The sequence below is a fragment of the Ranitomeya imitator genome, chromosome 2, assembly GCF_032444005.1.
Source record: "Ranitomeya imitator isolate aRanImi1 chromosome 2, aRanImi1.pri, whole genome shotgun sequence".
NCBI lineage: Eukaryota > Metazoa > Chordata > Amphibia > Anura > Dendrobatidae > Ranitomeya > Ranitomeya imitator.
In genome coordinates this window covers 295,715,060-295,741,670 of record NC_091283.1, presented here as the reverse complement: position 1 = coordinate 295,741,670, position 26,611 = coordinate 295,715,060, and the positions used below count along the sequence as shown (strand labels likewise).

Here is a 26,611-nt window from a genome sequence, read left to right as displayed (position 1 = left end):
ACTGAAACGTTTAACCAGTTTACTTTAACATAAAAGGATTTACAACCAGTCCTGTCACCGGAGTCTGTATGGGAACTCTGAGTTACTTTGACCCTGCCGGGGTCTTCGCCTCTTATTGTGCGCAATTTCTGTGTGGCCCTGCTGCTGTATGTGAACTGGCTGCCGGCCCAATCTGTCCCCTCCGGGTCCTGGTTCGATGGGCAACCCGAGTCCTTTTATCGGTTTACCCCCTCTGGGAGTACCGCTGAACTCTGTGTCTGTTGCTGCATCCGACCCTAGTGAAGCTGATATCACCTCACGTTTTTCCGGTTGCTGTATTATATATAATGAATACAGCCACGGATCCGGTATCCGTCTTTGCGCCTGTTCTGGGTAGTGATTAATGCTACCCGGTTCTCACAATGTCCTTTTTCTCTATCCCTCTTCTCCTCAGGCCGGTGATTTAGGCCTGGTAACAGTCACAGGGCTGTTAGAGATTCAACTGTATGACCTCTCACTATCAGCTCCTTGGCCCAACTGCCATTTCTTCTCTCAGACCAGAATGGATCAAGGGGAGTCTCTGGAGCTCCCCCTTCTGGCCGGAGGTGGTAGTGCAGTCTTGCTATTTTAGTATTTGTACTTACTGTCAGTAACTATTTTTGTGGCAAATACCCCTAGGGGTGCCACACATACCTGAGTAGCCATCTACCCCACCCCCTCTTTATGACCTGGCTTAACTGTGAACATGTGCTCTGGACACACACGCCCACATCCTCCCTCTCAGCTGTGAGCCCTTAGGTGCCCATAAATTCATAGCCATGAGTCTGACCAGACGTGTCTGACCATCTTAGAAATTGCATTTTTAAATTGCAGTTTTTTAATTGCTATGAATTAGACTAGAATTCCATGGGGCATTCGACCATTCATCACTGCTGTACTTTCATCATCCTCATCACCACCTGTATCCTCTAATCAAGCTCTTTTGTCTACCCACAGGTATGCTGCTGTTCATCTACTCTGCCTTTCCTGCAATGTGTGTTTATGTGAACTGCATATAATTCCCACCTGGTATGCTGCTGTTCATCTACTCTGCCTTTCCTGCACTGTCTGTCTATATGAAGTGCATGTAATTGCCACATGGCATTCTTTGCTTACCCGTTATTTTCTATCCATATGTACTTCACTCCTCTCTTGCGTCTTCCTTGCATACCTGAGTAGCCATCTACCCCACCCCCTCTTTATGACCTGGCTTAACTGTGAACATGTGCTCTGGACACACACGCCCACATCCTCCCTCTCAGCTGTGAGCCCTTAGGTGCCCATAAATTCATAGCCATGAGTCTGACCAGACGTGTCTGACCATCTTAGAAATTGCATTTTTAAATTGCAGTTTTTTAATTGCTATGAATTAGACTAGAATTCCATGGGGCATTCGACCATTCATCACTGCTGTACTTTCATCATCCTCATCACCACCTGTATCCTCTAATCAAGCTCTTTTGTCTACCCACAGGTATGCTGCTGTTCATCTACTCTGCCTTTCCTGCAATGTGTGTTTATGTGAACTGCATATAATTCCCACCTGGTATGCTGCTGTTCATCTACTCTGCCTTTCCTGCACTGTCTGTCTATATGAAGTGCATGTAATTGCCACATGGCATTCTTTGCTTACCCGTTATTTTCTATCCATATGTACTTCACTCCTCTCTTGCGTCTTCCTTGCATACCTGAGTAGCCATCTACCCCACCCCCTCTTTATGACCTGGCTTAACTGTGAACATGTGCTCTGGACACACACGCCCACATCCTCCCTCTCAGCTGTGAGCCCTTAGGTGCCCATAAATTCATAGCCATGAGTCTGACCAGACGTGTCTGACCATCTTAGAAATTGCATTTTTAAATTGCTATGAATTAGACTAGAATTGGACTGGAATTGACTGGAAGGTAAAGAAATAGAATACCACTATAATGTTTCGGTTTCTCTTCACATTCACCCCCATACTACTTTATTTCTTCCTAACTCCTGTAGTCCCTCCACCCAGTAAGGAACTAGTCATTTCTCCCTCCATCCTCCCCAGTCATCTCACCTCCTCCACAGAACTATTCCTCCACATACAATCCTTTCTCGCCAGGCACACACGGCCACATCATGACCTATCCAGCTCACACCTTCTAACGCTCTGTCTGCTGCTCCTCATTGCTGGCGACATATCCCCAAATCCTGGCCCTACTCATCACATCCCCACACTCATTTCTAATCCCCTGCCACGATCCTCTACACATCCTCGCAACCACAGTAACCTCATACCCATTCATCCAGCCCCCACTCCCCCAATTTCCCTATCTGGAGCACTATGGAACGCATGCTCTGTCTGCAATAAACTGTCATTTATCCATGACCTCTTTATCAATAACAAACTCTCCTTCCTCGGCATCACTGAAACCTGGCTCACCCCTTCTGACACAGCCTCCCCTGCGGCACTCTCTTACGGTGGCTTCCACCTTTCTCACACACCCCGCCCCAGCAGCAAACATGGCGGAGGAGTTGGTTTTCTCCTGTCAGATAACTGCTCCTTCACCCCAATCCCACTGCCACCCTCTGTTACCCTCCCTTCCTTTGAGGTGCACTCTGTGCGCATCTACTCCCCCTCCAACCTCCAACTGGCTGTCATCTACCGTCCCCCAGGGCCAGCCACCACCTTCTTCGACCACTTCACCACCTGGCTACTCCATTTCCTCGCCGCTGACATCCCCACTATCATCATGGGCGACTTCAACATCCCCATTGACACTTCCCTCTCAGCTGCCACTAAACTTCTATCCCTCACTTCCTCCTTTGGCCTTACTCAATGGTCTTCTACAGCCACCCACAAAGATGGTCACACACTGGACCTCATTCTCACCCGCCTCTGCTCCCTATCTAACCTCTCAAACTCACCTCTTCCTCTTTCTGACCACAACCTACTTACATTCTCTTCCCTTTCCACTCCTTGTCTACAACCCCCACCCCACAAACTCTCACACCCTCGCAGAAATCTTAAACACCTTGATCTTCACTCACTCTCTGAATCCCTCCTCCCTCTCACAGACATAAGCTCCCTACACAATGCGGATGATGCTGCCGCTCTATATAACACCACAATAGCTGCAGCTTTGGAATCTCTTGCCCCTCTCACACATACCAAAGCTCGCAAAATCAACAGACAACCCTGGCACACTAGCATGACCAAAGAACTGAGGCGAGCTTCCAGAGCTGCTGAGCGCAGATGGAAAAGATCCCACTCCATCGAGCACTTCATCGCATTCAAACAGTCCCTCACTGCTTTCAAAACCACGCTCGCCACAGCAAAACAAACCTACTTCTCATCTCTCATATCCTCCCTGTCTCACAACCCCAAACAGTTATTCAACACCTTCAACTCTCTCCTCCGTCCCCCAGCACCTCCTCCCTCCCCACTCATCTCAGCTGAAGACTTTGCCTCATTTTTCAAGCAGAAAATTGAGAACATCAGAAACAATTTTAGTAAACAACTCCCAGAACCCTTCCTCCCAACTACCCAGCCCTCCACCTCCAAAACCAACTTCTCCACCATTACAGAAGATGGACTCTCCACTCTACTCTCAAGATCGCATCTCACCACCTGTGCACTTGACCCACTCCCATCCCACTTCATCCCAAACCTCACCACAGTCTTCATCCCAACCCTAACCCATCTCTTTAACCTATCACTAACAACTGGCATTTTCCCCTCAAGCTTTAAACATGCCTCAATCACACCTATCCTCAAAAAGCCCTCTCTTGACCCATCCTCTGCATCTAGCTATCGCCCTATATCACTTCTCCCCTTTGCCTCAAAACTACTGGAACAACATGTCCATCTTGAACTGTCCTCCCATCTATCTTCCTGCTCCTTCTTCGACCGCTTTCAATCAGGCTTCCGGTCACACCACTCCACTGAAACTGCCCTAACTAAGGTCACCAATGACCTATTAACCGCCAAGAGCAAGCGACACTACTCTGTCCTCCTCCTCCTGGACCTGTCCTCTGCCTTTGACACAGTGGACCATTCCCTGCTGCTGCAGACCCTCTCATCCCTTGGAATCACAGAATTGGCCCTATCCTGGATCTCATCATACCTAACTGACCGTACATTCAGCGTCTCCCACTCACACACCACCTCCTCACCTCGCCCCCTATCTGTCGGAGTCCCGCAAGGTTCAGTTCTAGGACCCCTGCTCTTCTCCATCTACACCTTTGGCCTGGGACAGCTCATAGAATCTCACGGCTTTCAGTATCATCTCTATGCTGACGACACACAGATCTACATCTCTGGACCAGATATCACCTCCCTACTAACCAGAATCCCTCAATGTCTGTCTGCTATTTCATCCTTCTTCTCCACTAGATTTCTAAAACTTAACATGGACAAAACAGAATTCATCATCTTTCCCCCATCTCACGCGACCTCCCCAACGAACCTATCCATTACAGTAAACGGCTGCCCACTCTCCCCAGTCCCACAAGCCCGCTGTCTTGGGGTAATCCTTGACACCGATCTCTCCTTTAAACCACATATCCAAACCCTTTCCACTTCCTGCCGCCTCCAACTCAAAAATATTTCACGGATCCGCACATTCCTAAACCAAGAATCTGCAAAGACCCTAGTCCATGCCCTCATCATCTCCCGCCTTGACTACTGTAACCTCCTGCTCTGTGGCCTCCCCTCTAACACTCTTGCACCCCTCCAATCTATTCTAAACTCTGCTGCCCGACTAATCCACCTGTCCCCCCGCTATTCCCCGGCCTCTCCCCTCTGTCAATCCCTGCACTGGCTCCCCATCACCCAGAGACTCCAGTACAAAAACCTAACCATGACATACAAAGCCATCCACAACATGTCTCCTCCATACATCTGCGACCTCCTCTCCCGGTACTTTCCTGCACGCAACCTCCGATCCTCACAAGATCTCCTTCTCTACTCCCCTATTATCTCCTCTTCCCACAATCGCATACAAGATTTCTCTCGTGCATCCCCCCTACTCTGGAATGCTCTACCACAACATATCAGACTCTCGCCTACCATCGAAACCTTCAAAAAGAACCTGAAGACCCACCTCTTCCGACAAGCCTACAACCTGCAGTAACCACCGATTGACCAAACCGCTGCACAGCCAGCTCTACCCTCACCTACTGTATCCTCACCCATCCCTTGTAGATTGTGAGCCCTCGCGGGCAGGGTCCTCTCTCCTCCTGTACCAGTTGTGACTTGTATTGTTAAAGATTATTGTACTTGTTTTATTATGCATACCCCTCCTCACATGTAAAGCGCCATGGAATAAATGGCGCTATAATAATAAATAATAATAATAAGAGAAATAGACTTTGAAAAAGTCTATTCCCTGAGGTTGGCAGTCTCGAACTGGATTCCTGATTGGAGAATGAAATCAGGAATCCGTGAAGCAAAATTTTCAGGGATTGGGGTCCAGAAGGGGGCACTAGTGCTAGGTTTGGCATTACTAGCAATAGGTTGGGGGTTACTTACACTTGGCTGTGGGTCTTATCCCCCATCCTCCGGACGATTTTTTGTTCTGCAACAACTTTGTGGTGGCAAGTAGGGTTGAGCGACTTTTACTTTTTTAGGGTCGAGTCGGGTTTCGCGAAACCCGATTATCTTAAAAGTCGAGTCGAGTGAAATCGGCCGATTATCGCGAAAAGTTGGGGATCGTCCGAAACACGAAACCCAATGCAAGTCAATGGGGAAGCATAGTTGGCAGTGAGTGGAGGCCAGGAAAACACCTAAAGTGCCCATTTTAATGGCAAAAACATCCATTCTTGTTACTGAAGCTTGTCAATCTTAATTTACCTTATAATAACAGTTAGGCATTGGAAATTGGGGGTCATTTGGCTAAAGTTGGGGGTAGGGCTGGTTCAAGTATTTAGTAGGCCCAGGAAACATGGACCACGTCACGGCAGTGGAGCAGGGAGAGGTAAGTATTTCAACTTTGCAAGTGCTGTGATCCTGAGCAAGCATGGGGGGCCCACTCGTTCGCATTGGCACTGGCACAGGGCCCCTCAAAGTACGGCGGTGCGTTTGCACGGCGGGGGCGCCTCCCACCGGCAGCGACACTTTTGCGTACTATGATGGGCCCTGTGCCAGTAACGTCGCCAACGAGTATTCCCCCCCCACCTGATGAAGGAACCTGCACTTTCATCTGCACGTTACTCTTTGTCCCTGTGTAAGGTGGTATAGTATGCCGGAAGGGGAACCTGACTTTCAGCAGGGTCACATTCTGGCTGTGTAGCGTGCAAGGGGAATGTAGCGGTCTGGGTCAATGTACCAGCAGACTCATCTAGCACTGGCTGGGCAATGGGCAGGATGAGGAGGAAACACAGATATAGGCCCAAATAATAAAGTGGGCTAAATGCAGTTCAAAATTGGTAACAGGACTAACCAGGCGGCATTGCTTTGTTCAGTGGAGGACAACTGTAATGAGAGGCTAACACAGTGAGTAGGACCAAATCAGTAAGTAGGCTAAATGCAGTTCAAAATTGGTAACAGTAGTAAACAGGCGGCACTGCTTTGTTCAGTGGAGAACAGCAAGGAGCGGCAGACACCGTTAGTAGGGCCAACAAAACAAGTAGGCCAAATGCAGTGTTATATTAAAAACAATTTAACGAGAGCCTGAAGATAGAAGCTCAGGAAAGGCAACCTGGAGAACACCTTGGAGCGGCAGACACTGTTAGTAGGCCCCAACCAAACTAGTAGCAGCAATGCATTTGTTAGATTAAAAACTATTTAACGAGAGCCTGAAGATAGAAGCTCAGGAAAGGCAACCTGGAGAACACCTTGGAGCGGCAGACACCGTTTGTAGAAGCCAACCAAACTTGTAGCCCCAATGCAGTTTTCAAATTCCGATAGGCTGAAAACCTGACAATTGCAGCTCAGCTTTTTTAAGAGGAGGACAGCTGTATTGAGTGGCGCAGACAGTCACTGGTAGTAGGCTTTACACCACAAAGTTGGCTCGATGCAGGTTTAAAAAAGGTTACAGGGGTACAAGGGCAGCATTGCTGTGGTCAGCGGAGGACAATTGGAAGGAGTGACCGCAGACAGACTTAGTAGGCCTAAAATAAAAAAATTAGGCTCAATGCAGGTTTATTTATGTTGCAGGGGTGCACAGGCAGCATTGGTGTGGTCAGCGGAGGACAATTGGAAGGAGGGACCGCAGACAGACTTACTAGGCCTTAGATTAAAAAAGTTGGCTCAATGCAGGTTTTATTAGGTTACAGGGGTACACAAGCAGCATTGCTGTGGTCAGCGGAGGACAATTGGAAGGAGTGACCGCAGACAGACTTAGTATGCCTAAAATAAAAAAAATTAGGCTCAATGCAGGTTTAATTATGTTGCAGGGGTGCACAGGCAGCATTGGTGTGGTCAGCGGAGGACAATTGGAAGGAGTGACCGCAGACAAATTTAGTAGGCCTAAAATAAAAAAATTAGGTTCAATGCCGGTTTAATTATGTTGCAGGGGTGCACAGGCAGCATTGGTGTGGTCAGTGGAGGACAATTGGAAGGAGTGACCGCAGACAGACTTAGTAGGCCTAAAATAATAATAAATTTATTTATATAGCGCCAACATATTCCGCAGTGCTTTACAAATTATAGAGGGGACTTGTACAGACAATAGACATTACAGCATAACAGAAATCACAGTTCAAAATAGATACCAAGAGAGGAATGGGGGCCCTGCTCGCAAGCTTACAAACTATAAGGAAAAGGGGAGACACGAGAGCTGGATGGTAACAATTGCTTTAGTTATTCGGACCAGCCATAGTGTAAGGCTCAGGTGTTCATGTAAAGCTGCATGAATCAGTTAACTGCCTAAGTATGTAGCAGTACAGACACAGAGGGCTAATGACTGCATAAAGTGTATGAGAACATGTTGTGAGGAACCTGATTATGTTTTTGATTTTTGAATGGGCCACACAGGGATAGTTAGGTTAATGCATTGAGGTGGTAGGCCAATCTGAACAAATGAGTTTTTAAGGCACGCTTAAAACTGTGGGGATTGGGGATTAATCGTATTAACCTACGTAGTGCATTCCAAAGAATCGGCGCAGCACGTGTAAAGTCTTGGAGACGGGAATGGGAGGTTCTGATTATTGAGGATGCTAACCTGAGGTCATTAGCGGAGCGGAGGGCACGGGTAGGGTGGTAGACTGAGACCAGAGAGGAGATGTAGGGTGGTGCTGAGCCATGGAGTGCTTTGTGGATGAGGGTAGTAGTTTTGTACTGGATTCTTGAGTGGATGGGTAACCAGTGTAATGACAAGGTAGAGGCATCGGTGTAACGGTTGGTGAGGAATATGATCCTAGCTGCAGCATTCAGGACAGATTGGAGAGGGGAAAGTTTGGCAAGAGGGAGGCCAATTAGTAGAGAGTTACAATAGTCCAGACGAGAATGAATAAGTGAAACAGTAAGAATTTTTGCAGAGTTGAAAGTAAGAAAAGGGCGAATTCTAGAAATGTTTTTGAGATGCAGATAAGAAGAGCGAGCCAGTGATCGGATGTGGGAGGTGAATGAAAGCTCGGAATCAAGTATGACCCCAAGGCAACGGGCATGTTGCTTTGGAGTAATGGTGGAACCACACATGGAGATGGCAATGTCAGGCAAAGGTAGGGTAATAGAGGGAGAAAACACGAGGAGTTGAGTTTTTGACAGGTTCAGTTTCAGATAGAGGGAGGACATGATGTTAGAGACAGCGGTATGACAATCACTGGTGTTTACTTGTTTACTAAAATAAAAAAAATTAGGCTCAATGCAGGTTTAGTTATGTTGCAGGGGTGCACAGGCAGCATTGGTGTGGTCAGCGGAGGACAATTGGAAGGAGTGACCGCAGACAGACTTAGTAGACCTAAAATAAAAAAAATTAGGCTCAATGCAGGTTTAATTATGTTGCAGGGGTGCACAGGCAGCATTGGTGTGGTCAGCGGAGGACAATTGGAAGGAGTGACTGCAGACAGACTTAGTAGGCCTAAAAAAAAAACATTAGGCTCAATCCAGGTTAAATTATGTTGCAGGGGTGCACAGGCAGAATTGGTGTGGTCAGCGGAGGACAATTGGAAGGAGTGTCTGACACAGTTAGTACTCCAAAATAATAAATAGATGTTAATGTCATGCAAAAAAAACAAAAAAACAGGTGGCATACTCAGGTACAGGGGTGGGCTCCTCTGCTGACTTTCAGACATTGTTATTTGGCGCCAATATTTACTGGTGTAAATGTAGGACAGGGCCCCTGAATATTTTAACTAGCATCATACATGTCAACAAATTGGTATTGTCAGTGCCAGGCATTGAAGGATTTCACCGCATAGACTAAACAGTGGTGGAGCAGTGAGAGATAATTTTGCAAGTGGTAGAGCACTGTTTGAGCTGGGGGGGGGACACTCTCTCGTGGCCGGCGGTACTGGCCCAGGGCCCCTCATGTTACAACGGTGTGTCTGACGTTGGGTAATATGAGGGACCCAGTGCCAGTGCCGTCACCCAAAAGTGGGCACACCCACCTCTTCAGACAAACGGCACTCTCACGGGTGCTTGCGCCAAGTGGTGACCACGGCCCCGTGGGGGGAGTCAGCCCATTTAGGGAGGTGTAAACATGTCGTATGCTGGACACACAGCAGCTGCAAATTGAGAAATTGGAACAGTCAGTAAGACCAGTCCAAAAACAAGACCTTTTTACAGGAAAGCTAGGTGTCAGCCGGGAAAGGTGGGGCAAAATAATTAGAAATCCATGAGTGGTTCATTTTAATGAAGGTTAGATCATCAACATTTTGGGTAGCCAGACGAGTCCTTTTTTCAGTCACTATTGAATGAGCAGCACTGAATACTCTTTCTGATAGCACACTAGCTGCTGGGCAACCAAGCTCCTGCAATGCATATTCGTCCAATTCAGGCCAGGTGTCTATTTTGGATGCCCAGTAATCAAATGGGAATGACGGGTGAGGGAGAACATCGATAAGGGAGGAAAAATAGTTAATAACCATATTGGACAAATGTTGTCTCCTGTCACTTTGAATTGATGCTGCAGTACCAGTCCTGTCTGCGGTCATTGCGAAATCACTCCACAACCTGGTCAGAAAACCCTTCTGTCCAACGCCACTTCTGATTTGTGCACCTCTAATACCTCTGCCCTGTTGCCCCCTGCAGCTCGTGTGAGAACCATCACCGGCGCTGTGTGCTGGGAATGCCTGAATCAAATGGTCTACAAGATTTGCTTGTTTGGTTGCCAATATTTGTTCAAGGTTCTCATGTGGCATGATATTTTGCAATTTCCCTTTATAGTGTGGATCCAGGAGGCAGGCCAACCAGTAATTGTCATCGGTCATCATTTTTATAATGCAGGGGTCCCTTTTTAGGATACGCAAGGCATAGTCCGCCATGTGGGCCAATGTTCCAGTTGTCAATTCACTGCTTGTGCTGGGTTGAGGAGCACTTTCAGGCAAATCAACGTCACTTGTCTCCCTCAAAAACCCTGAACCTGGCCTTGCAACGCCACCAGTTTGTATTGCCCCCTGAGAAGCTTCCTCATCCAAAAAATATTCATCCCCATCATCCTCCTCGTCCTCCTCCTCTTTGCCCGACACCTCGTCCAGTAGACTTCCCTGACCAGACAATGGCTGACTGTCATCAAGGCTTCCCTTGTCCTCGGCTGCAGGCGCCTGCTTCTTTATGTGCATCAAACTTTGCATCAGCAGACGCATTAGGGGGATGCTCATGCTTATTATGGTGTTGTCTGCACTAACCAGCCATGTGCATTCCTCAAAACACTGAAGGACTTAACACAGGTCTTGTAGCTTCGACCACTGCACACCTGACAACTCCATGTCTGCCATCCAACTGCCTGCCCGTGTATGTGTATCCTCTCACAAATACATAACAGCACGCCTCTGTTCGCACAGCCTCTGAAGCATGTGCAGTGTGGAGTTCCACCTTGTTGCAATGTCGATGATTAGGCAATGCTGGGGAAGCTTCAAAGATCGCTGATGGTTCTGCATACGGCTAAAGTGTATGGGCGAACGGCGGATGTGCGAGCAAAGTCTTCGCACCTTCAGGAGCAGGTCGGGTAACCCCGGATAACTTTTCAGGAAGCTCTACAGGTTTAAGGTGTGAGCCAGGCAAGGAATGTGTTTCAGTTGTGAAAGGGCTATGGCAGCCATACAATTCCTTCCGTTATCACTCACTACCTTGCCTGCCTCAAGATGTACACTGCCCAGCCAGGACAGAACTTCCGCGGTGTGTCTGTTGTCGCCCAAACACTTCATTGCCAACACAGCCTGCTGACGCTTGCCACTAGTTGTTCCATAATGGGACACCTCGTGTGCAACAGTGGCAGCTGCGGATGGAGTGGTCGTGCGACTGCGGTGTGTGGACGAGCTCTCGCTTCTGCTGAAGGACGAGGAGGAGGAGGAGGGGGGGGCGAACGCCTACAGCTAACTGTTTCCTAGACCGTGGGCTAGGCAGAACTGTCCCAATAGGGCTGTCCCCTGTGGACCCTGCATCCACCACATTAACCCAGTGTGCCATGATGGACACGTAACGCCCCTGGTCATGCCTACTGGTCCATGCATCTGTTGTCAGGTGCACCTTTCTACTCACAGATTGCCTGAGTGCATGGACAATGCGGTCTTTTACATGCTGGTGGAGGGCTGGGTTGGCTTTTCTCGAAAAGAAGTGTCGACTGGGTAGCTCGTAGCGTGGTACAGCGTAGTCCATCAGGGCTTTGAAAGCTTCGCTTTCAACTAACCGGTAGGGCATCATCTCTAACGAGATTAGTCTAGCAATGTGGGTGTTCAAACACTGTGTACGCGGATGAGAGGATGAGTACTTCCTTTTCCTAACGAGAGTCTCTTGTAGGGTGAGCTGGACTGGAGAGCTGCATATGGTGGAACTAGCAGGGGTGCCGGTGGACATGGCAGACTGAGAGAGGGTTGGTGATGATGGTATTCTTGCAGTTGGCCTGCATACAGTGTTTCCTAACACGAACCTGGTGATTCCCTGATGGCTTTGGCCTTGCGACGAAACCTCCACATTTTCTGCAGGTGGTGTGGTAAACGGTGGGCTTACAGTGAGGGAAGGAATGTAGCGTTGCTGACTAGCTTCATTGTGAGAGGGTGCAACAACGTTAAGGGACGTTTGGTAGTTAGTCCAGGCTTGGAAGTGCATGGTGGTTAAATGTCTACGCATGCAACTTGTATTTAGATTTTTAACATTCTGACCTCTGCTAAAGGTCCTTGAGCATTTCTTACAGATGACTTTGCACTGATCATTTGGATCTTGTTTAAAAAAGTGCCAGACTGATCTCTTCCTACTATCGGATACCTTTTCAGGCATTGCACACTGAGCTACTTTAACCGGATGGCCACGCTGTCCTACAACTGTTTTAGGTTTTGACACACGTTTTTGGCCAGATACGGGCCTGCCAGATGGAAGCTGTTGCGATGTTGATGCCTGCTGCGGCTCCTCCTCCTCCGCTTCAGAGCTACTGCCGGCTGCACCCTGTTCCCCCAATGGCTGCCAATCGGGGTAAACAACTGGGTCATCTATGACCTCCTCTTCTATTTCCTGTACACCTTCCTCTGTGTCACCGGGTAAGCCGGTGCTATAGCGTTCGTGACAGGGCTCCATAGTCTCATCAGGATCAGATTCTGGATCAGTATACTGCGAGGGCAATGTTGTGATCTGAGTCAAAGGAACAGCATTATAATCTGGCTGTGGCTGTGCACTCCATGTCCGATTCATCTTGTAATGGGCATGGCCTGTTAACAATTTCCCTTTCTAACTCAGGCACGGTATGTGTAAAGAGCTCCATGGAGTAACCCGTTGTGTCGCCTGATGCATCCTTCTCTGTTGTTCTGGGTGAAGAACACAAGGAAGCGACTTGTTCCTGACCGGGAACATCCACTGACGACGCGCTGCTTTTAAATTTTGCACTTTCAGAAGAGGAGGCGAAAGAGCTAGAGGCAGAGTCAGCAAGGAAAGCCAAAACTTGTTCCTGCTGCTCCGGCTTTAAAAGCGGTTTTCCTACTCCCAGAAAAGGGAGCGTTCGAGGCCTTGTGTAGCCAGACGATGACGCTGGCTCAACAACTCGAGACTTAGGTACTATATTGCTTTTCCCATGACCACCTGATGCTCCACCACCACTACCATCATTACCAGCTGGCAATGACCGCCCACGGCCACGACCTCTTCTACCAGACTACCTCATTCTTGGAAAAATGTAACCAAACTAACAAATGTTATATGGTACTGCAAAACCAGTTAGAAGGTGTACACAAACTTGTTGTGAATTTAAATCTCCCTTTAAAGGTGTTTGAGACTGCAGGGAAAATCAGGCCTACTGTATTACAGTACACAGCTTCAGTGGCAGACAGTGGCTGACAGATATGCCACTAACAGGACTGACGCAGATGCACACACTGGCAATAAATATCTCCCTTTTTTTATATGGGAGACTAGTGAATAAATCAGGCCCATTGTATTACAGTATAGTTTCTGTGGCAGAAAATGACTGGCAGATGCCAGACAGGACTGGCACAGATGCTCAGATTAGGCAATATTAATCTCCCCTTTTTTTTTTTATATGGGAGACTAGTGAATAAATCAGGCCCACTGTATTACAGTATAGTTTCTGTGGCATAAAATGACTGACAGATACCACAGACAGGACTGGCACAGATGCACAGATTAGGCAATATTAATCTCCCCTTTTTTATATATGGGAGACTAGTGAATAAATCTGGCCCACTGTTTTACAGTATTGTTTCTGTGGCAGAAAATGACTGACATATACAACAGACTGGACTGGCACAGATGCACTGATTGGCAATATAAATCTCCCTTTTTAGGTGTGGGACAGTGCAGAAAAATACAGGCCCACTGTTTTACACTACACAGTTTCAGGGGCAGAAAGTGGCTTGAAGAGATTATATATATATATATATATATATATATATATATATATATATATATATATATATATATATATATATATATATATATATATGGGACTGTACTACACTTACTATCTCCCTACAATAATCTCAGAAATGTATGGCAGGCAGCAATAAAAAGGACTGCTGCACACAAAAGTGTGGACAAACAAACACGATAGCTGTGCAGAAAGGAAGGAGCAACAGGATTTGTGCTTTGAAAAAAGCAGTTGGTTTGCACAGCGGCATACAAAGAGCAATGCAGCTATCAGGGAGCCTTTATAAGGCAGCCTAATAAGCTACAGAGCTGATGCACAGAAATCTAGCCTCCACTGTCCCTGCAAACAAATGGTGGTGTTGGACAGTGGAAATCACTACAGCACAAGCGGTTTAGGGGTTAATGTACCCTGCCTAACGCTATCCCTGCTTCTGACGAAGTTGCAGCAACCACTCCCTATGCTTAGATCGGCAGAAGTAAGATGGCGGTCGGCGTGCACGCCCCTTTATAGCCCCTGTGACGCCGCAGAAAGCAAGCCAATCACAGAACATGCCCTTCTCGAAGATAGTGGGGACTGAGACCTATGTCATCACGCTGCTCACACTCTGCGTCCACCTTCATTGGCTGAAAAATGGCGCTGAACGCGTCATATGAAACGCGACTTTGGCGCGAAGATCGCCGACCGCGTGGCCGATCCCACGCTGGGATCGGGTCAGGTTTCATGAAACCCGACTTTGCCAAAAGTCGGCGACTTATGAAAATGACCGATCCGTTTCGCTCAACCCTAGTGGCAAGTCTGTTTCGCTGGAGGAGGAAGAGTGTGAGCAATAGAGAAAAGTGGAGTCCTCTTCCTCACTATCAGCTTCTAAGGCAATAATGGCATATGCCCAGTGGCGTAACTACAAAGTTATGGGCCCCGGTGCGAACTTTCAAATGGGGCCCCCCCCCCCCGCCAAAATATTTTTCACCCAAATCCACATCCTGCCCATGCTCCTGCCCCATCCGACTCCGCACTCTGCCCCATCTGACTCCGCACTCTGCCCCATCCGACTCCGCACTCTGCCCCATCAGACTCCGCACTCTGCCCCATCCGACTCCTCACTCTGCCCCATCCGACTCCTCACTCTGCCCCATCCGACTCCGCACTCTGCCCCATCCGACTCCGCACTCTGCCCCATCCGACTCCTCACTCTGCCCCATCCGACTCCTCACTCTGCCCCATCCGACTCCTCACTCTGCCCCATCCGACTCCTCACTCTGCCTCATCCGACTCCTCACTCTGCCCCATCCGACTCCGCACTCTGCCCCATCCGACTCCTCACTCTGCCCCATCCGACGCCGCACTCTGCCCCATCCGTCTCCGCACTCTGCCCCATCCGTCTCCGCATTCTGCCCTATCCGACTCCTCACTCTGCCCCATCCGACTCCCCACTCTGCCCCATCCGACTCCGCACTCTGCCCCATCCGACTCCTCATTCTGCCCCATCCGACTCCTCACTCTGCCCCATCCGACTCCTCACTCTGCCCCATCTGACTCTGCACTCTGCCCCATCCGTCTCCGCATTCTGCCCCATCCGTCTCCCCATTCTGCCCCATCCGTCTCCGCATTCTGCCCCATCCGTCTCCGCATTCTGCCCCATCCGTCTCCGCATTCTGCCCCATCCGTCTCCGCATTCTGCCCCATCCGTCTCCACATTCTGCCCCTGTCTCCACATCTCACCAGAACAGCAGGAACCGGAAATCTGCTGCTGGTTGATACCAGAGAACACGAGCTGCACACAACCAGGACTGAGCTGCTGAGAGCTGAAGGACCTGTGGTGACGTCATCGTCATGTGATCAGGAGGCGGAGCTGATAAATGGTGAAAGCCCTATGATAGTGATGACGTCACCACAGGATCTTCAGCTCTTCCTTTCAGATCAGGCGTCGGCTGCTGATCTGATGTGTGCGCCCGGCAGGTCAGGTGGAGGGCCGGTCTGTCTGTTGCCGTGCGGGAGGAATCACCTGCACGGCAACAGTTTTTAACTTTTTGCTGGTGTCGGCGTGCATCCGACCTGCCGGGGCCCCTGACTTCCCCCGAGCCCGGTCGCAGTGGCGACTGCTGCGACCGTGGTAGTTACGCCACTGCATATGCCTCCTCAGCTGAGTACACCCTTTGTGACTGGGATGAGCGGGATATTGTGTGTGTGGTGTGTGTGCGTGTGTTAAAAAAAAAAAAAAAGCTAAACTTTATTATAGTGTGCGTGTCTATGTGCGAGTGTTTGGTGAAACTTTCTAGTGAAGGAGGGGGCTGTCTGGCAGGAGGGGGCTGTCAGGCATGGAGGGGGCAGGAGGGGGCTGTCAGGTAGAGCTATGGGTGGCGTTTTATGTGTGTTGTTTTGCTTACATATTCATCTGCATAGGCTTATGACAGGTCACATGCTCCCTATTTTACGCAATGCATATAATATTTTTTATATTATTGTTGATAATGCCTATAAGCCTGTCCAATAGCATCTATCTCTTACTTATAGATGCTACTGTGCAGGTGCCGCCATCGCCGGTGACATGCATCAGCGACCTGTCATAAGCCAATACAGATAAATATGTAATCAGAGCACCACATAAAGCCCCACCCACAGCACCACCTGCTGCCCCACCCAAAGCCTCACCTCGGAACACGAAAATCTCAACTGAAAACTACAAATAAAGACTAAACAACAACCACAAGATTGATTTAATCAACCAAGGTATCATTGTAATCAGTATAACGGCGCCAACCTGACAGTAATCTTGTTATACATCTAAGAATTCACACAGGGGAGAAGCCTTTTTCATGTTCAGAATGTGGGAAATGTTTTAAACAGAAATCAGAGCTTGTTACTCACCAGAGAACCCACACAGGAGAGTTTTTTTTTCCTGTTTAGAATGTGGGAAATGTTTTAACTGGAAATCCATTCTCGATAGCCACCAGAGAACTCACACAGGGGAGAAACCTTTTTCCTGTTCAGAATGTGGGAAATGTTTTAACCAGAAATCGGTTCTTGATAGCAACCAGAAAACGCACACAGGGGAGAAGCCTTTTTCCTGTTTAGAATGTGGGAAATGTTTTAATCAGAAATCTGTTCTTTATAGACAGCAGATAGCTCATACAGGGAAGAAGCCTTTTTCATGTTCAGAATGTGGGAAATGTTTTAACCAGAAATCGGTTCTTGATAGCAACCAGAAAACGCACACAGGGGAGAAGCCTTTTTCCTGTTCAGAATGTGGGAAATGCTTTAACTGGAAAGCACTTCTTGTTAGACATCAGAGCAGTCACACAGAGGGGAAGCCTTTTTCATTTTCTCAATGTGATATTTTAATTGGAAATCAACTGTTAATAAACAGAGATGTCACTTAGGGGAGAAGCCTTTTTATTTTCATAATGTTGGAATAGTTTTTACCTAAATTGGATCTTCTGAAAGGGGTTGTCTCTTGTCATTCCTAATGTTTGCTGACAAAAGGATAAAACAAAACTTTCTTAATTCCAAATGTAAAACTATACCCATAATTCACCCCCTGAAGGTTAGTCAGAAGGTGTCTGATAGAAAAAACATTTACTCCACATTTCAGTATATAGGGTGAGGTGACGCATACACACTCATTCTCCAAGCCTCTCATTTCTATGGGTTTCATCGTCCTAAACAAAGGCAACTCATCAGGAGACTTTATTGACCTACCGTATGTTTCGCTTTGTAAGACGCACTTTATTTCCCCCAAATTTGGGGGGAAAATGGGGGTGCATCTTACAAAGCGGATATACCGCTTACCGTTACAGGCTGGGATGAGGGGGTGTCCGCCACCGCTGCCACCCGCCACCGCTGCTGCATTTGTCCACTGCTGCCCAGGGTGATGTTGGAGGCTCCGGTGCTGCGAGAGGCTTTGGCGACATTTTGTGAAAGGCCAGAGCCCCTTGGCAGTTTGTCCATGCTTTCCTCTGTGACAGACTCCGGGAAAATGGCCGCCGGAATTTTGGGAGATGAGATTTCAGCGCTGAGATCTCATCTCTCGAGATCTTGGTCCCAAGATCTCCGTTTGCGCATACGCCACCTCCCACCTATGCGGCCATTTTCCCAAAGTCCACCCAACAGGAAAGCATGGACGAACTGCTGGGGGCTCTGGCCTTTCACAAAATGTCGGCAGAGCCCCCCGCAGCACAGGAGACACCCCCGCAGCACAGGAGACACCCCCACAGCACCGGAGACACCCCTGCAGCACCGGAGCCCCAGTGCAGCACAGGAGCCCCCCTGCAGACCCCCTCATCCCAGCCTGCAGCACAGGAGCCCCCCTGCAGACCCCCCTCATCCCAGCCTGCAGCATAGGAGGCCCTTTGCAGCATAGGAGCCCCCCTGCAGACGCCCTCATCCCAGCCTGCAGCGTTTGAAGAGCCACTGATGTGCCTAAACATTGAAACCCCCCACAAATGACACCATTTTGGAAAGTAGACCCCCTAAGGAACTTATCTAGAGGTGTGGTGAGCACTTTGACCCACCAAGTGCTTCACAGAAGTTTATAATGCAGAGCCGTAAAAATAAAACAAAATTTTTTTCCCACAAAAATTATTTTTTTAGCCCCCAGTTTTGTATTTTCCTGAGGGTAACAGGAGAAATTGGACCCCAAAATTTGTTGCCCAATTTGTCCTGAGTGCGATGATACACCATATGTGGGGGGAACCACTGTTTGGGCACATGGGAGGGCTCAGAAGGGAAGGAGTGCCATTTGAATGCAGACTTAGATGGAATGGTCACATTGCGTTTGCAGAGCCCCTAATGTACCTAAACAGTAGAAACCCCCCACAAGTGACACCATTTTGGAAAGTAGACCCCCTTAGGAACTTATCTAGATGTGTGCTGAGCGCTTTGACCCACCAAGGGCTTCACAGAAGTTTATAATGGAGAGCTGTAAAAATAAAACAAAAATTTTTTCCCACAAAAAAATTGTCCTGAGTGCGCTGATACCCCATATGTGGGGGGGAACCACTGTTTGGGCGCATGGGAGGGCTCGGAAGGGAAGGAGCTCCATTTGGAATGAGGACTTAGATGGAATGGTCTGCAGGTGTCACATTGCATTTGCAGAGCCCCTAATGTACCTAAACAGTAGAAACCTCCCACAAGTGACACCATTTTGGAAACTAGACCCACTAAGGAACTCATCTAGATGTGTTGTGATAGCTTTGAACCCCCAAGTGTTTCACTACAGTTTGTAACGCAGAGCCGTGAAAATTAAAAAAAAAAATCTTTCCCCCCAAAATTATTTTTTAGCCCCCAGTTTTGTATTTTCCCGAGGGTAAGAGGAGAAATTCGACCCCAAAAGTTGTTGTCCAATTTGTCCTGAGTACGCTGATACCCCGTATGTTGGGGGAAACCACCGTTTGAGCGCATGGCAGAGCTCGGAAAGGAAGGAGCGCCATTTGGAATGCAGACTTAGATGGAATGGTCTGCAGACGTCACATTGCGTTTGCAGAACCCCTAATGTACCTAAACAGTAGAAACCCCCCACAAGTGACCCCATATTGGAAACTAGACCCCCCAGGGAACTAATCTAGATGTGTTGTGAGAACTTTGAACCCCCAAGTGTTTCACTACAGTTTATAACGCAGAGCCGTGAAAATAAAAAATCTTTTTTTTTCCCACAAAAAATGTTTTAGCCCCAAGTTTTGTATTTTCCCAAGGGTAACAGGAGAAATTGGACCCCAAAAGTTGTTGTCCTATTTGTCCTGAGTACGCTGATACCCCATATGTTGGGGTAAACCCCTGTTTGGGCACACGGGAGAGCTCGGAAGGGAAGGAGCACTGTTTTACTTTTTCAACGCAGAATTGGCTGGAATTGAGATCGGACGCCATGTCGCGTTTGGAGAGCCCCTGATGTGCCTAAACAGTGGAAACCCCACAATTATAACTGAAATCCTAATCCAAACACATCCCTAACCCTAATCCCAACAGTAACCCTAACCACACCTCTAACCCAGACACACCCCTAACCCTAATCCCAACCGTAAATGTAATCTAAACCCTAACTGTAACTTTAGACCCAACCCAAACTGTAGCCCTAACCCTAACCCTAGCCCTAGCCCTAGCCCTAACCCTAGCCCTAGCCCTAGCCCTAACCCTAGCCCTAACCCTAGCCCTAACTCTAACCCTAGCCCTAATGGGAAAATGGAAATAAATACATTTGTTTTAATTTTTCCCTAACTAAGGGGGTGATGAAGGGGGGTTTGATTTACTTTTATAGCGGGTTTTTTAGCGGATTTTTATGATTGGCAGCCGTCACACACTGAAAGACGCTTTTATTGCAAAAAATATTTTTTGCGTTACCACATTTTGAGAGATATCATTTTTCTATATTTTGGTCCACAGAGTCATGTGAGGTCTTGTTTTTTTGCGGGACGAGTTGACGTTTTTATTGGTAACATTTTCAGGCACGTGACATTTTTTGATCACGTTTTATTCCGATTTTTGTGAGGCAGAATGACCAAAAACCAGCTATTCATGAATTTCTTTTGGGGGAGGCGTTTATACCGTTCCGCGTTTGGTAAAATTGATAAAGCAGTTTTATTCTTCGGGTCAGTACGATTACAGCGACACCTCATTTATATCATTTTTTTATGTTTTGGCGCTTTTATACGATAAAAACTATTTTATAGAAAAAATAATTATTTTGGCATCGCTTTATTCTCAGGACTATAACTTTTTTATTTTTTTGCTGATGATGCTGTATGGCGGCTCATTTTTTGCGGAACAAGATGACGTTTTCAGCGGTACCATGGTTATTTATATCTGTTTTTTTGATCGCGTGTTCCACTTTTTGTTCGGCGGTATGATAATAAAGCGTTGTTTTTTGCCTCGTTTTTTTTTTTTTTCTTACGGTGTTTACTGAAGGGGTTAACTAGTGGGCCAGTTTTATAGGTCGGGCCGTTACGGACGCGGCGATACTAAATATGTGTACTTTTATTGTTTTTTTTATTTTTATTTAGATAAAGAAATGTATTTATGGGAATAATATTTGTTTGTTTTTTCATTATTTTTGAATTTTTTTTTTTTTTTTTACACATTTGAAATTTTTTTTTTTAACTTTTTTACTTTGTCCCAGGGGGGGACATCACAGATCAGTGATCTGACAGTTTGCACAGCACTCTGTCAGATCACCGATCTGAGAGCAGTGCAGGCTGCTTCACAGTGCCTGCTCTGAGCAGGCTCTGTGAAGCCACCTCCCTCCCTGCAGGACCCGGATCTGCGGCCATCTTGGATCCGGGGCTCGAGCAGGGAGGGAGGGAGGTAAGACCCTCGCAGCAACGCGATCACATCGTGTTGCTGCGGGGGGCTCAGGGAAGCCCGCAGGGAGCCCCCTCCCTGCGCGGTGCTTCCCTGCACCGCCGGCACATCGCGATCATCTTTGATCGCGGTGTGCCAGGGGTTAATGTGCCGGGGGCGGTCCGTGACCGCTCCTGGCACATAGTGCCGGATGTCAGCTGTGATAGGCAGCTGACACCCGGCCGCGATCGGCGGTGCTCCCCCCGTGAGCGCCGCCGATCGCGCTGGACGTACTATCCCGTCCATGGTCATAGGGGCCCACCCCACATGGACGGGATAGTACGTCCGATGTCAGAAAGGGGTTAATCAGAGAGATGACCGTGAAGGAGACAGAGTCCAGGGACAGAATTCCAAGTGCTTTTAAAAAGGACATTGGTCTTCTCCCATCTCCTCCATCTTCTGACAATCACAGACAGGGGTTGACTGGCAAATTTTGGCCTGGGGGGCAAGCACACAGCAGTGGCCCATGAGTAGCGGCTCATCCTTAAAGTGGTTGTCGGATCTTATGCTACATGTCTACAGTCACTATGTGTGAATCCTCATATCGTGCGCTCTGTGCGCTGTGAAGATTCTCTGGTGCCGGCAACAGGTGGTCTTGTGACCACAAGCATGCGATATATATATATTCCCAGCCACATTTTGACTAGACTGTTTTTGCCTTGTTCAATACAGTTGCATTAGGCCATGCAAGTCTAGTCGGCATGTGACCGCATATATGCAAATCACAAACTTGCAGCCAGACACCCGCCAAATAACCACAGCTCTGCGAGCAATGTGAGAAGCACAAGTCTGCAGTCACATAGAATGACACAGAGTGAATGCACCAATGACACACACACACACACACAGCCCCACTGTATAATGACACACACACACAGCCCCACTGTATAATGACACACACGCACAGCCCCACTGTATAATGACAGACACACGCACAGCCCCACTGTATAATGACAGACACAGCCCCACTGTATAATGACAGACACACGCACAGCCCCACTGTATAATGACACACACACACGCACAGCCCCACTGTATAATGACAGACACACGCACAGCCCCACTGTATAATGACAGACACAGCCCCACTGTATAATGACAGACACACGCACAGCCCCACTGTATAATGACAGACACACGCACAGCCCCACTGTATAATGACAGACACACGCACAGCCCCACTGTATAATGACAGACACACGCACAGCCCCACTGTATAATGACAGACACACGCACAGCCCCACTGTATAATGACAGACACACGCACAGCCCCACTGTATAATGAGACACACACGCACAGCCCCACTGTATAATGAGACACACACGCACAGCCCCACTGTATAATGACACACACGCACAGCCCCATTGTATAATGACAGGCACACACGCACAGCCCTACTGTATAATGAGACACACACGCACAGCCCCACTGTAAAATGACAGACACACGCACAGCCCTACTGTATAATGACAGACACACACGCACAGCCCCACTGTATAATGAGACACACACGCACAGCCCCACTGTATAATGACACACACGCACAGCCCCATTGTATAATGACAGGCACACACGCACAGCCCTACTGTATAATGAGACACACACGCACAGCCCCACTGTATAATGACAGACACACGCACAGCCCCATTGTATAATGACAGGCACACACGCACAGCCCCACTGTATAATGAGACACACACGCACAGCCCCACTGTATAATGACACACACGCACAGCCCCATTGTATTATGACAGGCACACACGCACAGCCCCACTGTATAATGACAGACACACGCACAGCTCCACTGTATAATGACAGACACACGCACAGCCCCACTGTATAATGACAGACACATGCACAGCCCCACTGTATAATGACAGACACACGCACAGCCCCACTGTATAATGACAGACACACGCACAGCCCCACTGTATAATGAGACACACACGCACAGCCCCACTGTATAATGACAGACACACGCACAGCCCTACTGTATAATGACAGACACACGCACAGCCCCACTGTATAATGACAGACACACGCACAGCCCCACTGTATAATGACAGACACACGCACAGCCCCACTGTATAATGACAGACACACGCACAGCCCCACTGTATAATGAGACACACACGCACAGCCCCACTGTATAATGACACACACGCACAGCCCCATTGTATAATGAGACACACACGCACAGCCCTACTGTATAATGACAGACACACGCACAGCCCCACTGTATAATGAGACACACACGCACAGCCCCACTGTATAATGACACACACGCACAGCCCTACTGTATAATGACAGACACACGCACAGCCCCACTGTATAATGACAGACACACGCACAGCCCCACTGTATAATGAGACACACACGCACAGCCCCACTGTATAATGACACACACGCACAGCCCCACTGTATAATGAGACACACACGCACAGCCCCACTGTATAATGAGACACACACACACAGCCCCACTGTATAATGACACACACGCACAGCCCCACTGTATAATGAGACACACGCACAGCCCCACTGTATAATGAGACACACACGCACAGCCCCACTGTATAATGACACACACGCACAGCCCCACTGTATGAGACACACACGCACAGCCCTACTGTATAATGACAGACACACGCACAGCCCCACTGTATAATGACAGACACACGCACAGCCCCACTGTATAATGAGACACACACGCACAGCCCCACTGTATAATGACACACACGCACAGCCCTACTGTATAATGACAGACACACGCACAGCCCCACTGTATAATGAGACACACACGCACAGCCCCACTGTATAATGAGACACACACGCACAGCCCCACTGTATAATGACACACACGCACAGCCCCACTGTATGAGACACACACGCACAGCCCCACTGTATAATGACAGACACACGCACAGCCCCACTGTATAATGACAGACACACGCACAGCCCCACTGTATAATGAGACAAACACGCACAGCCCCACTGTATAATGACACACACGCACAGCCCCACTGTATAATGACAGACACACGCACAGCCCCACTGTATAATGAGACACACACGCACAGCCCCACTGTATAATGACACACACGCACAGCCCCATTGTATAATGACAGGCACACACGCACAGCCCTACTGTATAATGAGACACACACGCACAGCCCCACTGTAAAATGACAGACACACGCACAGCCCTACTGTATAATGACAGACACACACGCACAGCCCCACTGTATAATGAGACACACACGCACAGCCCCACTGTATAATGACACACACGCACAGCCCCATTGTATAATGACAGGCACACACGCACAGCCCTACTGTATAATGAGACACACACGCACAGCCCCACTGTATAATGACAGACACACGCACAGCCCCATTGTATAATGACAGGCACACACGCACAGCCCCACTGTATAATGAGACACACACGCACAGCCCCACTGTATAATGACACACACGCACAGCCCCATTGTATAATGACAGGCACACACGCACAGCCCCACTGTATAATGACAGACACACGCACAGCTCCACTGTATAATGACAGACACACGCACAGCCCCACTGTATAATGACAGACACATGCACAGCCCCACTGTATAATGACAGACACACGCACAGCCCCACTGTATAATGACAGACACACGCACAGCCCCACTGTATAATGAGACACACACGCACAGCCCCACTGTATAATGACAGACACACGCACAGCCCTACTGTATAATGACAGACACACGCACAGCCCCACTGTATAATGACAGACACACGCACAGCCCCACTGTATAATGACAGACACACGCACAGCCCCACTGTATAATGACAGACACACGCACAGCCCCACTGTATAATGAGACACACACGCACAGCCCCACTGTATAATGACACACACGCACAGCCCCATTGTATAATGAGACACACACGCACAGCCCTACTGTATAATGACAGACACACGCACAGCCCCACTGTATAATGAGACACACACGCACAGCCCCACTGTATAATGACACACACGCACAGCCCTACTGTATAATGACAGACACACGCACAGCCCCACTGTATAATGACAGACACACGCACAGCCCCACTGTATAATGAGACACACACGCACAGCCCCACTGTATAATGACACACACGCACAGCCCCACTGTATAATGAGACACACACGCACAGCCCCACTGTATAATGAGACACACACACACAGCCCCACTGTATAATGACACACACGCACAGCCCCACTGTATAATGAGACACACGCACAGCCCCACTGTATAATGAGACACACACACACAGCCCCACTGTATAATGACAGACACACGCACAGCCCCACTGTATAATGACAGACACACGCACAGCCCCACTGTATAATGACAGACACACGCACAGCCCCACTGTATAATGACACACACACGCACAGCCCCACTGTATAATGAGACACACGCACAGCCCCATTGTATAATGAGACACACACGCACAGCCCTACTGTATAATGACAGACACACGCACAGCCCCACTGTATAATGAGACACACACGCACAGCCCCACTGTATAATGACACACACGCACAGCCCTACTGTATAATGACAGACACACGCACAGCCCCACTGTATAATGACAGACACACGCACAGCCCCACTGTATAATGACAGACACACACGCACAGCCCCACTGTATAATGAGACACACACGCACAGCCCTACTGTATAATGACAGACACACGCACAGCCCCACTGTATAATGACAAACACACGCACAGCCCCACTGTATAATGAGACACACACGCACAGCCCCACTGTATAATGACACACACGCACAGCCCCACTGTATAATGAGACACACACGCACAGCCCCACTGTATAATGAGACACACACGCACAGCCCCACTGTATAATGACACACACGCACAGCCCCACTGTATGAGACACACACGCACAGCCCTACTGTATAATGACAGACACACGCACAGCCCCACTGTATAATGAGACACACACGCACAGCCCCACTGTATAATGAGACACACACGCACAGCCCCACTGTATAATGACACACACGCACAGCCCCACTGTATGAGACACACACGCACAGCCCTACTGTATAATGACAGACACACGCACAGCCCCACTGTATAATGACAGACACACGCACAGCCCCACTGTATAATGAGACAAACACGCACAGCCCCACTGTATAATGACACACACGCACAGCCCTACTGTATAATGACAGACACACGCACAGCCCCACTGTATAATGACAGACACACGCACAGCCCTACTGTATAATGAGACACACACGCACAGC

The 26,611-nt window shown here is 48.5% G+C and overlaps 1 protein-coding gene across 1 annotated transcript in view; it reads left to right on the top strand.

Annotated features, from left to right (window-relative positions):
- LOC138666439 (gastrula zinc finger protein XlCGF71.1-like) overlaps positions 1 to 17,342 on the top strand; it is a 57,343-nt gene extending 40,001 nt beyond the window's left edge. The window contains exons 2-3 of the mRNA XM_069754661.1: positions 16,752 to 16,817; positions 16,910 to 17,342. Coding sequence (XP_069610762.1) covers positions 16,752 to 16,817; positions 16,910 to 17,342 — 499 coding nt within the window. The remainder of the gene's footprint in view (positions 1 to 16,751; positions 16,818 to 16,909) is intronic.
- Positions 17,343 to 26,611: the final 9,269 nt, after the last annotated feature.